Source organism: Gigantopelta aegis, chromosome 3 (assembly GCF_016097555.1).
Source record: "Gigantopelta aegis isolate Gae_Host chromosome 3, Gae_host_genome, whole genome shotgun sequence".
Classification (NCBI taxonomy): Eukaryota; Metazoa; Mollusca; class Gastropoda; order Neomphalida; family Peltospiridae; genus Gigantopelta; species Gigantopelta aegis.
The window spans coordinates 1185350-1199265 of NC_054701.1; the positions used below are offsets into that span (position 1 = coordinate 1185350).

A 13916-nucleotide genomic window follows, 5' to 3' on the forward strand; every position below is an offset into this window, starting at 1 on the left:
CCAGTAAAATTGGTCTTCTTGACCCGTAGTTATATGTCTGTACCAGTAAAATTGGTCTTCTTGACCCTTAGTTATATGTCTGTACCAGTAAAATTGGTCTTCTTGACCCTTAGTTATGTCTGTGCCTGTAAAACTGGTCTTCTTGACCCTTAGTTTTATGTCTGTACCTGTAAAATTGGTCTTCTTGACCCTTAGTTATATGTCTGTACCAGTAAAATTGGTCTTCTTAACCCTTAGTTATATGTCTGTACCTGTAAAACTGGTCTTCTTGACCCTTAGTTATATGTCTGTACCAGTAAAATTGGTCTTCTTAACCCTTAGTTATATGTCTGTACCTGTGAGAAGTTGAAGTCGCTGTGATATTTCAGACTTAATCCGATTTCAAAAACAGAATCACACAATAAATGTCGATACACTGACTTGACACTTGTTTAGTGTCGTAGCTTATAACACCTTTGTCTATTGTTTTACTTTCGCCATTATCTGTTGTCGTGTCGTAGCTCATGACACCTTTGTCTATTGTTTTACTTTGGCACTTGGCTGTACATCAAGGTATGTGACGCCGACTGTACATCAAGGTATGTTACGCCTACTGTACATCAAGGTATGTTACGCCGACTGTACATCAAGGTATGTTACGCCAACTGTACATCAAGGTATGTTACGCCAACTGTACATAAAGGTATGTTACTCCAACTGTACATCAAGGTATGTTACGCCGACTGTACATAAAGGTATGTTACGCCAACTGTACATCAAGGTATGTTACGCCGACTGTACATAAAGGTATGTTACTCCAACTGTACATCAAGGTATGTTACGCCGACTGTACATAAAGGTATGTTACGCCAACTGTACATCAAGGTATGTTACTCCAACTGTACATCAAGGTATGTTACTCCGACTGTACATCAAGGTATGTTACTCCGACTGTACATCAAGGTATGTTACGCTGACTGTACATCAAGGTATGTTACTACGACTACATAAAGGTATGTTACGCTGACTGTACATCAAGGTATATTACGCCAGTGGCCAGTCGAGCGTTATTTGGTTCTCAGCCACATTCATTTCAGTAGGGGTAGGACATAGCCCAGTGGTACAGCGCGCGGTCAGTGTGAGATCGATCCCCGTCTGTAGCCCCATTGCGCTATTTCTCGTTCCAGCCAGTGCACCACAACTGGTATATCAAAAGCCGTGTTATGTACTACCCTATCTGTGGAATGGTGTATATAAAAGATCCTTTGCTGCTAATCGATGAGAGTAGCCCATGAAGTGGCAACAGTGGGTTTCCTCTCTCAATATCTGTATGGTTCTTAACCATATGTCTGACGCCATATAACCGTAAATAAAAATGTATTGAGTGTGTCGTTAAATAAATTATTTCCTTCTTCCTTCCTTCATTTCATTAATGCCAGAAAATACTTTCATTACTTTCATTTTAACATGACAACAACACAGACATTAATTATCAATTACTTGACATTATCGCATTTATGATGAAAATATTCAACTGGTTTTCTTTAAACATTTTACCGGAAGTAATGTACATATTACAATTCGAACCGAGTGTCTAATTCAGAACCTTTCAGAATAAACAAGGAACATAACAAAACATTTCGAAATGCAGGGCATAAAATTTGATTTTTTCAGACAAACGATATGTCGTTTGTATGGTTTTAGTGTTTGCACAAACGATTTTCTCCAGTGGTTCAGATACAAATGAAAAGGTTAAACGGCAACGGTAATCAAATGAGAATCTAAGATGGACGATTTTCGTAGCTTTTCTCCAAATTCTTATCGTAAATACTAAATTATTATTATTATTTGGTATGCTGGGACTAACTTGAAAGCTGCCATTTACATTTCAGCACACTACCCCATCGGTTATGTTGTAGGGCAGTACTTGTTGGCGCCAAACAATAGTCTGAACGAAACAGGGATTTCCCGGAAGCATTGAGCTTCCGGGTCTGAACGGAAAGACCCAAAGTTCTGCGGATCCTCGATCGATCCAATCGATGCTGCAACTCAGTGTTCTAATTTATACTTCGTTATTTTAAAGTCCCTTATTAAATGTACTATTTTCTTCGCTGTGTATGTCATATTTTAATCAATTGATTTAGCAAGGTTTGTACTTGTTTTCATTACAATACATGTTTCAGAATTAATGCATATATTTCAACATAACCACACAGGTGTCAAAAAGTAAATAAATATACAGAACTTCACATACGTTTTTTTCGCTTCCTATTTATTGCACAAGTTTATTGTGCGCAACCATATTTACCACAAGACCGCGTAGTTAAGTCGTGACGTCATTTGTAAATCAAAAACCGATATGATGTATAAAAAAACTCCAACTAAAACCGAAAAGGGGATTCCCCAAATAAACATCCCAGTCCAGATTGCATTTTTACTCCTTTTTTTTTCTCACACCTGCAATGCTAGGCCCGTTCTCTTATTATTTTATTCCAAAAATAGTTATATTTGCAAAAACACGTCAGTTTACATTTTCTGATGAGCGATTATAGTTTTTGCACGAACGATCCGTCGTTCGTGTCCATATTGGTTTTGCATAACCGACAGACGAATGACAAAATCGTTCGTGCCAAATTTTATGCCCTGGAAATGTATACACATTCATTTTGCATATTTTATCAAACTTCTCACCTTTCTCCTGGGAAGGGAGTAGTCACTTTTCCTATGTTTTCAATTCTAGTGTAAGGCCTGAGAATACAGGTTTTAGTAGCCCCGATGACAGTAACTTGAAGGCTGCGCTGTTCTTTTCCCTCATGGCCTACAAAAATTTTAAAGTTTCACTTTGACCACTCTTACTCTGCTGATCTTTTATGTCCATCGTGTTAATTTCAATATTTTTCTACTTTGCCATCAAATGGCTTACAGTTAATAATCACTTGGTTTGACGACTGCTATTATGCTGGTAATGTATGTCCATCGTGGTTATTTTGGCCGATATCACTAGAACTGTTCCCTGAATATCAGCATTAACGTGTTGTGTTTTTAACAGGAACCGTGTTCATCAGAAGAAGATGGCAATGGTATATCGGAGGAAGACATACAGATGTTCAAGGCTAACCAGAAGATGTGGCGGCGGAAACGTGAGGAACTGCGAGAGACTCTGCGGCAGAGATTTGAGGACATGCAGCTTCGTGGGGGACCGCGGTGTTCGACAGAAGAGGGGCCGGATGGTGCACCGTCTGAGGGAGGGCAGTGAGAACGCACTGTCATGTGACTAGGTCATGTCATGTGACACGGCTTACAACATTCATTATTCACCTCGAGACAGTCGACTGCTAATTTTACTGACAAAACATTTACATATTTTAACAGGTTTTAAGTTGTAGACAGGTTTTACTATTATTGTTTCACATCATTTTCTCTAGATTTTATTCTCCTGTTGCTTTATTCAAAAATCTGCAATGAGTAAGGATATTGAATGATGGTAAATCACTTCAGAGGTGTTATTATGTACAAGTTTTTTGTTTCATCACAGAGAAAGGGGTGGGCAGAAAAATAGTCTTGTATTAAAAGTTAATGGGTTAGGCTATTGAAAACAATTTCTTCATTGCCACTGACAGCCTGTATACTTCTAGGGATGTAACGATTTATCGATAAATCAACATGTTGCGATATTTCTCTCTACAATACGATTCACAATACATGCACTATGGTGTTCATACGTACGTTTTTAAAAATCGATATTTGTCATTTAAAGTGTCGATTTATTAAAAATAAATGTAGGTTTTGTAAAATTTAAGTCCAATATGACCAATTGACCATACGCAAACCGCATATCTTGTCCTAGTTTCCGTTCCAGTTACCATTATTGAAAACCAGTCCACGCACAGCTGGATATAACGTTAAGTAAAATTAATTTATATTGGCTGATATCCAGATTTGTGGCCAATCGCTTGCTTGAACCTAGCGCTTCTTTGGTATTGTTTGACATGTGCATCATCTTTGCAAAGCATGGAGTTCTTGGCAGACGAATTTGAAAATCGGCCTGCGAAGTACAAGTCTGCCGTGTGGCGTTTTGTTCAAGTTTCTCATTTATTATGAGAACGGTATTAGAAAAGTCCCTAATTAATTAAATGGCAACACAACAAATATGTTGTCACACATTACTCGCCATCACCCATCATTGGTCAACTCCCCTGATCCTACGAAACATAAAACAGACTTGAGTATGTCAAATGTTTGCAAAAAGCTGCAAAAGACCGACGATTTAATTCTTCACATGAATGTGATTTTTTAAAACCAATAATTCAAATACAGTTGTGAACCATTTGTGGTTGTTTTCTTTGCAATCCTCACACATATTGTAAGTCTGGATGTATTTTCATTGTTTGTGATCTATTATTAATACATTAATCATTTTCAAGACCAACAATTCAGCATTTTTATTGTAAATTTAATATCGTGTTACTTATTGTATCATGAGGTGAATATACCCTACTGTATCGTTACACCCCTACTTCTGGACTAACGTGCAGTGACCAGGTGTTGCCATACTGTTAGTAACTGTCCTGTACAATATTGGGGTCAAAGGTCAGTGTCCTTCAGTTCCTTTTCAGTTGTGTGATTCTAAAATGAAACTTGCACTTGAGGAACTTGAAGTGAACATCAGATTGTTATTAATTTTTCTCATCTTACTAGCTGTAAGTTATCAACAGTCCTGTGTGTTTTGAGTAACTTGTTTACTTAACAAACTGCCTCAATTAGTGTCAGGGAGGGGGTTAGACTACATATTGGTTTTCACTCTTGCTAGAATAACATCTTGTTATTCTCTTTAAGTAGCCGGTCAAAAGTCTGTTTGAAATAACTCAACACAGGGCGAGGGAGGGGTTTGGCATAGTGTGTGGGAAATTGTCAGCTCTGACCCAGAGCATTATGTAATTAAAATATAACACAACACAGGGCAAGGGAGGGGTTTGGCATAGTATGTGGGAAATTGTCAGCTCTGACCCAGAGCATTATGTAATTAAAATATAACACAACACAGGGCAAGGGAGGGGTTTGGCATAGTGTGTGGGAAATTGTCAGCTCTGACCCAGAGCATTATGTAATTAAAATATAACACAACACAGGGCAAGGGAGGGGTTTGGCATAGTGTGTGGGAAATTGTCGGCTCTGACCCAGAGCATTATGTAATTAAAATATAACAACACAGGGCAAGGGAGGGGTTTGGCATAGTGTGTGGGAAATTGTCAGCTCTGACCCAGAGCATTATGTAATTAAAATATAACACAACACAGGGTGAGGGAGGGGTTTGGCATAGTGTGTGGGAATGTGTCAGCTCTGACCTAGAGCATTATGTAATTAAAATATAACACAACACAGGCGAGGGAGGGGTTTGGCATAGTGTGTGGGGAAATTGTCAGCTCTGACCTAGAGCATTATGTAATTAAAATATAACACAACACAGGGCGAGGGAGGGGTTTGGCATAGTGTGTGGGAAATTGTCAGCTCTGACCTAGAGCATTATGTAATTAAAATATAACACAACACAGGGCGAGGGAGGGGTTTGGCATAGTGTGTGGGAAATTGTCAGCTCTGACCTAGAGCATTATGTAATTAAAATATAACACAATCACAAGCTAAACAGCAGATGAGATAATTTTGTGTGGTTTTAGCAGGTGAATTCTGTTTGACCTGCTAGGTGTAAAAAATGGCCTGTTTGGAGCACTGGGACGACCTGGTAATGAGAACATTGTACCTCAGTTTGTTATTGGTCAACAGTTTCATAGACACATTGCTGCGATTGTTTTAAAGTGTACCGCCGGTGGTTTTCATCTGTCATACCTTTATGTTTATTTTTATCATTATCTTCCATGTAATGTCCAAGTGTTGTAGTTTACTTATCATTTAATATGTATTTTATTATCAACACAACTCTTAAGTCCAAAATTGAGGAAATTGTGAATTGCTACATAAATTGCTTGTTTAATATCTTGTGCAAATTACGTGCACAGTTGTTATCCCAAAATTGATTCAATCTTCTTGTATGGTTGATATAAACCAGTGGTATATTCATGTAATTTTAATTGTTGAAAGGTAAAGCATTGTTTTTCTCAGACTGACGTTTCCTGGATTTAACATGATGATTTCAAACAGGCTTCAATTCCTCTTTGTAATAAGGCTTGTCTTGTCGTTCGATGATATACATCATCTAAATATGACACTGAAACAACGACTGCTAGTTACTGGTAACTTGGTAAGTGATCATGAAATTATACAAATTGTTTAATAACTATTTCTACTTATTTACCTGTCTATTTGTCTGTTTGTCTTAATTTCCCATCTACCACCTCTTATTCACCTTTATTTCCACTGGGCTTAGCAACATTTTTTTTTAAATCATTAGTCATTTATTATATCTATGAATATCCTAATGTATCCAGTATATTGTATGCTTCTCAAATAAATTTTACAAGCTTGATTTTTTAAATCCGTACAGAATAAAATTAATATTAAGTAATTATTTGTTTTTTAATGTTTATGTAGGTTTTGGGGTTTTCTTTTTTGTTTGTGTTGTTTATCTGTTTAGTTCTGAAACTTAGTACTGTGATTCCCTGGGGCACTCTTCACAAAGTAATAGAGATATATTTTAGAATTTTTATTAAATTTTAAAAATTTAAATAAAGATTTAGCATTGAAAATGTTGATTCTTAAACTTGACACATGGATATTCAAAGGTGTTTTTTTTTACAAATTAATGAATTATGTACTGCTGAACAATTTAAATTTAAGTAGAGGAGCTATATAGGCCAATGTGGACATGTAATCAATAGGCCTCTTGTTATTTTATTCCCAATACAATACTTTTGCTTTACTTGCAAGAACTTCCTGTTTGAATAGGACAGACTGGGGGTGGGTGGGGAAATATATACATTGTACTGTAGTTAAATTCTAAGGAAATCATTTGTGATATATTGCAGTATAGTTCAATTTTAGGCATAGGTACTTAATTTTTTAAAAACCCAACTTGTGGAGTATTTCACTACTGTATATATAAATACCTCTTTTAAAAATAATGAAACAAATTTTTTCAACTCGTTTTATCAACTGTTGTTTATTTAACAGCATGTCAGTTATGTACTAGTATTTAACAGCATGTCAGTTATGTACTAGTATTTAACAGCATGTCAGTTATGTACTAGTATTTAACAGCATGTCAGTTATGTACTAGTATTTAACAGCATGTCAGTTATGTACTAGTATTTTTAGTTGCATATACTGCAATGTTTGTGAAGAGATTTCTTTGACAACCCGAACCCATGTGGAACCCATGTGGCTGCACACGGTGACAAACCTGGCTCTAGTACATGAATATGTAATCATGTTCGGTCAGACAGTCAACTTTGTTTTTTCTCTCTTTTTTTTTTTTGTGCTATCTTTGGGTGTTTTCATAAATTGGACAGATGTTCCTGTTAATTTTGTATGGAGTTTGTGCTTTTTGTTAAATGAATAAAGGTAACTGGTTTCCTTCTGTTAAACAGGTAGTACATTTTCATAAAATTTTGTAGGTATATTTTAAATTAAACATTTATACATTGTACATTTAAGCCAATTGGAATATTTTGTTTTGATTTAATAGCTTTGATAAACTGAAATCACTTTTATTCAAATTTGGTATGTATCTTTACATGATACATTTGTAGGTCAATTTTGTCATCAATATTTTCATGTAGTTATTTCCCTTGAATGAAATAATTTATTGATTTTAAGTCCAATTTTAGGAGGGGAAGGGGGTATTTTCTTCTAGTTCTAACAGATGTTAAAATTAAAGATTGGTTATCTGCTTCAATGAGATATATCACGTGTAATGTATAACAATTATCTCATTTATTAATTTGATACGGAATAAATCTTCTTTATGTTACTGACAGATTTTTACTAGTATGTTAGTCCTGTGTTGTGTATTTTTTTTTTAAGTTTTGAATACGTTTCTTAATGCAGTATTCAGGAGGGGACGCCTAAATAATAACACAAAAAGTTAATATTAATATTTAATTAACTAGTTTATACTTTGGACTACTTTGGTGTTTGTGCGGTATTTCATCTGACCGTTTGAATTGGCAAATCCTACTGTATCTGTGTATAGACATACCCTGGGCGTCACGTTTAGGTGGGATTATTAAAGAATAAACAATACTGTATGTGATATCTGTGTATAGACATACCCTGGGCGTCACGTTTAGGTGGGATTATTAAAGAATAAACAATACTGTATGTGATATCTGTGTGTAGACATACCCTGGGCGTCACGTTTAGGTGGGATTATTAAAGAATAAACAATACTGTATGTGATATCTGTGTGTAGACATACCCTGGGCATCACGTTTAGCTGGGATTATTAAAGAATAAACAATACTGGATGTGATATTTGTGTGTAGACATACCTTGGGCATCACGTTTAGCTGGGATTATTAAAGAATAAACAATACTGGATGTGATATCTGTGTAGACATACCCTGGGCGTCATGTTTAGCTGGGATTATTAAAGAATAAACAATACTGGATGTGATATCTGTGTAGACATACCCTGGGCGTCACGTTTAGCTGGGATTATTAAAGAATAAACAAGACAAAAGTCACTTCATTTGTTTACTGACTGTCCGTAAACAAATGAAGATGCTCAAAAACTTCATGAACTAGCCTTTGATGAAAAACAAAAGCAATTTAATGTGATTGTGGCCATTAGTCTTTAGATACCATTTATTTTATGAGTTTTCAGAATTGATCTAACTTGCGAAAGTGAGGTGGATATAATTTGAAATGTGACAGACATAGCGTCGTAATCTGCTTCCTACAAAAACACGTTTAGAAAGAAAAGTCTTCCAACTACGTACTTGTGAGTCATCAGTGGCAGTTGATATTGGTATTGTTATTTTCATTGTAAGTGATCAGTGGCAATCGGTATTGATGTTATTTTCATTGCAAGTTGGTATCAGTGATGTTATTTTCATTGCAAGTTGGTATCAGTGATGTTATTTTCATTGCAAGTTGGTATCAGTGATGTTATTTTCATTGCAAAAGCTATCTGTATTACGAGTCTGTATAAGTAACGTTATTTTCATTACGAGTGTATAAGTAACGTTATTTTCATTTCGAGTCGGTATCAGTGATGTTATTTTGATTTCGAGTCTGTATCAGTAATGTTATTTTCATTACGAGTCTGTTTCAGTAATGTTATTTTCATTTCGAGTCAGTATCAGTAATGTTATTTTCATTACGAGTCGGTATCAGTAATGTTTTCATTTCGAGTCGGTATCAGTAATGTTATTTTCATTTCGAGTCAATATCAGTAACGTTATTTTCACAGTGAATCAGTATCGGTAATGTTATTTTTTTCTGCGAGTCATCGGTGGCAATCGGTATCGGTAATGTTATTTTCACTGTGAGTCATCGGTGACAATTGGTATCGGTATTATTTTCATTGCGAGTCATCAGCGGCAATCGGTATCTGTAATGTTGTTTTCACTGTGAGTCATCGGTGACAATTGGTATCGGTATTATTTTCATTGCGAGTCATCAGCGGCAATCGGTATTTGTAATGTTATTTTCACTGGACATCTTGTATTTGTAGGCCAGTGAAAATTTCAAGAACGTTTATCTTTTGGTTGATGTGTCGCTTGCGGAAGTCTAGTGACATTTGTATAATCCATTCTTAGTTTGCGATTATATTTAGGTCATCATTTACGTTCTCATGAAGGGTCAAATAAAAATGAAATGGGTTACCTCGATTGGTTTTTGAGAAGAGTCGAAACATAATTTTAAACTTCCAACAAGATATTATTTAAGTGGAACAACCAAAGAGTATTCTTTGTGCCATTGGTATGTTGTTAGACTGCGTCTGCAGGGTGTTATGTTTATAGTAGGCCATTTGTCCAGAGTATGTGGCTAAGTTGTGTTAAAGACGAAAATTTTCTTTATTATAAAACATAACCAACAAGATGTCACAATACTGGATTATATTATACCGCCAGCCAGAATTCGAAGTGGGCGGTCTGCATGTATATCTATCTACTATATGCAGTTGATATGTTCTTGAAATGGATGTTAGTTTTACTGTGTGTACATGATCTAAACCTGTCCTTTAAAATTCTGTGATGCAAATGAGTGTATTCAATGTACTGGATGCAACACTGTCCATTGAAATTGTATATAATAAGCGATGAAGTGGATGCGATATCTGATCAGATGTATCAATGTCAGTCACCTGTGATAAAAACCTTTATGTCAGGGATGGGTGTTAGAGATGTAGGTTTTAGTAGAGATATCCTCTCATTGGTTAACATGATGTCCACGTGTTAGCTAGAGATGTCATCTGATTAGTTGCTAATATTAGCATCAGGCGGTGTCCACGTGGTTCATCAGGAGTGCACATCGTTTTATCTGTTGTAACAGAACGGGAAGCATCCAGTGTTGATTTGGAATAAATTCTCTTCATCCTAAATACGGCTTGCGTTTTTGTCGTCTTTAATACTTTTAAAATCATTGTCAGTATTAATAGCAAATTGAAAATCCCACCCACACTCACCCCAAAACAATACACATAAGCACGCGTACTCACAAATACACGCATATTCCAATAAAACAAAGTATGCTTGTATTGGTGTTAATTGCATATTCCAGCTTCTTAGAAACAACTGTTTGTAGACTGGGGCCGATTAAAGATCACGGCAGTTACCAATGACCATTTGTAATTGTTTTTTTCTGATTAACATTATATAGGCCTGTTGCGTTTCATCCTAGATTGGTGTTCTGTCTTGTCATTCTGTCGAAGCCTGTAAGACTGGTATGTGGAGTAGGGGTGGGGCGGTTATAAATGTAGTACGATTAAAAAAGAAAATGCTTTGAGTCTGAAATGGGGGGGGGGGGGGGGCAGGAGCGGTAGCGGTACTCCCTGACTCCCTGAGAGGGTGTTCCGCGACATCCAGGTGTGTGTGCAGGAGGATCGGAACCACCCTTCCCAGTATGACCACAGACCACAATTAATTAATTTTCTATATAGCCTTAGTGGCTATAACATTTTTATTAATATCAGCAGGCCTGTACCTTTGCCTGCGGGGGGGGGGGCACATTCCCGTGAAAAGGACAACCCTGTTGTCCAGCTCTTTCTCCCAGCATATTGGTTTAAACAAACCCTCTAAACCTGGCCGGAGTACACCAATGTTACACAAAAAGTACTACTTTTGCATGGGCCGGAATTACCACAAACAAGTTACCCATGTTTACAAACACATGTTCTTCCCTGTCACTTCAGTCAAATAGTTGCCACTTCATAGTTGTCTGCCATGAAATAATCACAGTCAAACAGCAGACTACTTAGCGGACAAATTTCCGGATTGTAATCTGTAATCTGAGGCCTATCGGTGACGGAGGCAACTCCCTCTCCCAGTGCTTGAGAAAAACCTCAAATTCGAGCAAAAATTATGCAGATATTCGGCCAAATGTGCTAACCTGAGACCTTTTTACTATGTATTTCCATCATTCCAATAGGAAAGTCCCGTGCCAGTCGCCCCCATCTACCCACCATCTTGAACTCAGTCGCCTCCCCAGGAAAAGGAATGCTTCTTTAACTACACCATCGGCCGTTAGTGCTTTGGTTCTCGTCTTGTTGGCCGTCTCCGACAAGGAAAGGGACAAGATTTAGGTGGATGGTACAGCTCGGTCGGTCTAGGATCGATCCGCGTTGCCACTCATTGGACTATTTCTCATTCTGGTGCACCATAACTGGTATAACAAAGACCGTGGTATGTGCTATCCTGTCTGGGATGGTACATATAAAAGATCCTTTGCTACTAATGGGAAATGTAGCGGGTTTCCTCTCTTAGGTCATATCAGAATTACTAATTGTTTAACATCCAATTATATTGCCGATGATTAATAAATTAGTGTGCTCTAGTGGTGTCGTAAAACAAAACCAACTACTTAGAAAGGAGAAATATTTAACGACATCTAAGCTTTTTATACTAAGTACGATTGTTGCCATGTCTGCTGATATGTTAGTCGTAGAGTAGTGATTAGAAGGGGAAAACCCAATCGATGGTATAATGTATACGATTCATCCTATGACCCAATGTATTTTGAGCGACCGCTCTAACCTCCGACTTGTATGCTGGTCCTGCATTGGCCACAGACCACAATTTTTTCCACTATTTCTATGTAGCGTTAGTAGCACTTTTATAAATATCAGTTGGCCGAGGATGTTTCTAATGCATGGGGGCAACATATCCTGAACAGGACTACCTCTGTAGTTCAGCTCTTTCTCCCAGGATATTGGTTTAAACAAACAGCCCACTAAACCTGGCCGGAGTACACCCAGTTTACATTAAGTACCGCAGAGAAGTCTTCGATGTTGACAAGTTATCCAGATTCGGACATTTCGTGTATTTCGGGGGGGGGGGGGGGGGGGGGGCAGCACCGTGCCCAAACACACTCACAAATGGAAGCATGCACACTTATGATAACAGGCATATTTTTTAATTGAATGAAAAGACAGGAATATGAATTGAAGTCGGTACTTTCCTAGCCCGAGTACACTGACCGTAAGAGAGCAAGACTGACATGTGGACAGTTATGATGCCAAGGACATTACATGTAGGCCTACATAAATAAAACTGACTTTTTAATTCTTAACACTGGTATTTAGTACAGAGGGATATATAAATATATATAAAACTGATGCACATATACTCAACCAAATTAAGCTAGGCCCAGTAAACGTTTTCATAATTCTTTGTTGATGTCAGATTATTTTAGCAACTTTTGATCATACATGACTTCTGAACATTGTTTAAGTAAAAATTGACCCATGATGCATGCACAACCATTGCACATGGTGTAAATTCGTGTATTTATGAAAACAATCCAAATGCAAATTCCACTTGCATTCATTAAACCTTGATTCGTAATGACACTTGCCATTTCATTCCCTCTAAATTAGAAAAATTGCCAGCGTTGGTTTTCTTTCTCCATGATGGTTTTAAACAGTATACCCCAAATTGTATATGGTGCTCAGTTTTCCTACACAAGTACACGGTTTAGCTGTATTTCAACTTTGTTGGATGCAATTACGAAGATGTGTTATAGCATTATGATAATATTTAAAGAGACCGAGTATTAACTGGCAGGGTTCGATCCTACTGCACAGATTCGCACGGCTTGTGATAACCCGCGACGTTAAGCACTCGGCTACTGGTAGAGTCTTCCACAAAAGTAGAAGCCCAGTTAACCGTAGATAAGAATGTGTGCTGTCAAACACTTGCTTCAAAACTAATGGAACAATTCGTTTTAATACACAGCCATTTTGAAATTGAAACTGGACTAACGACGCACTCGGGGACTAATAGTCCACCAGAAACGTCGACCCAGTAAATATAATATTTATAAACACCAAGTGTCAGTTGGCAGAATTCGAACCTATTGCCCCGACTCGCACGGCATTTGACAGTCCTCGTTGTCACATCATTTCAGCCAATCAATAATTTTTCATGGAAATTCAAGACAAGTACCGTGATTACATTCCTGTTTATACAGACGGATCACGGGATGGGAATTATGTGGCTTGTGCTACAGTTTTTCCATCAGACACAATACTTTCCAAGAGATTGCCTGACTCAGCATCAATCTTTAAAGTCTTGGCAGTCATTAAAACCTTTTAAGAAATAAAGGATTCTAGTGCATCTAAATTTATTATTTTCGCAGATTCACTTTTGTGTCTCCAAGCGTTACGAAATATGAAGGTGGACCACACCATAATTGGAATGGTGATATGAAAGTCAATCTAATTAAAATTAGCTCCACTATTACAGCCAGTTGGAGCTCATGTCCACCAATCAAAACCTTACTTGCAGAATCCTACCAGTGATTTAAAGGGACACACCCTA

At 37.2% G+C, this 13916-nt stretch overlaps 1 protein-coding gene across 1 annotated transcript in view; it reads left to right on the forward strand.

The window, feature by feature from the left end:
• Nucleotides 1-10480, forward strand: part of LOC121367347 (gametogenetin-binding protein 2-like) — a 37612-nt gene extending 27132 nt beyond the window's left edge. Inside the window, exon 12 of the mRNA XM_041491457.1 lies at nucleotides 3029-10480. Coding sequence (XP_041347391.1) covers nucleotides 3029-3235 — 207 coding nt within the window. The 3' untranslated portion in view covers nucleotides 3236-10480. The remainder of the gene's footprint in view (nucleotides 1-3028) is intronic.
• The last annotated feature ends 3436 nt before the right edge of the window (nucleotides 10481-13916 follow it).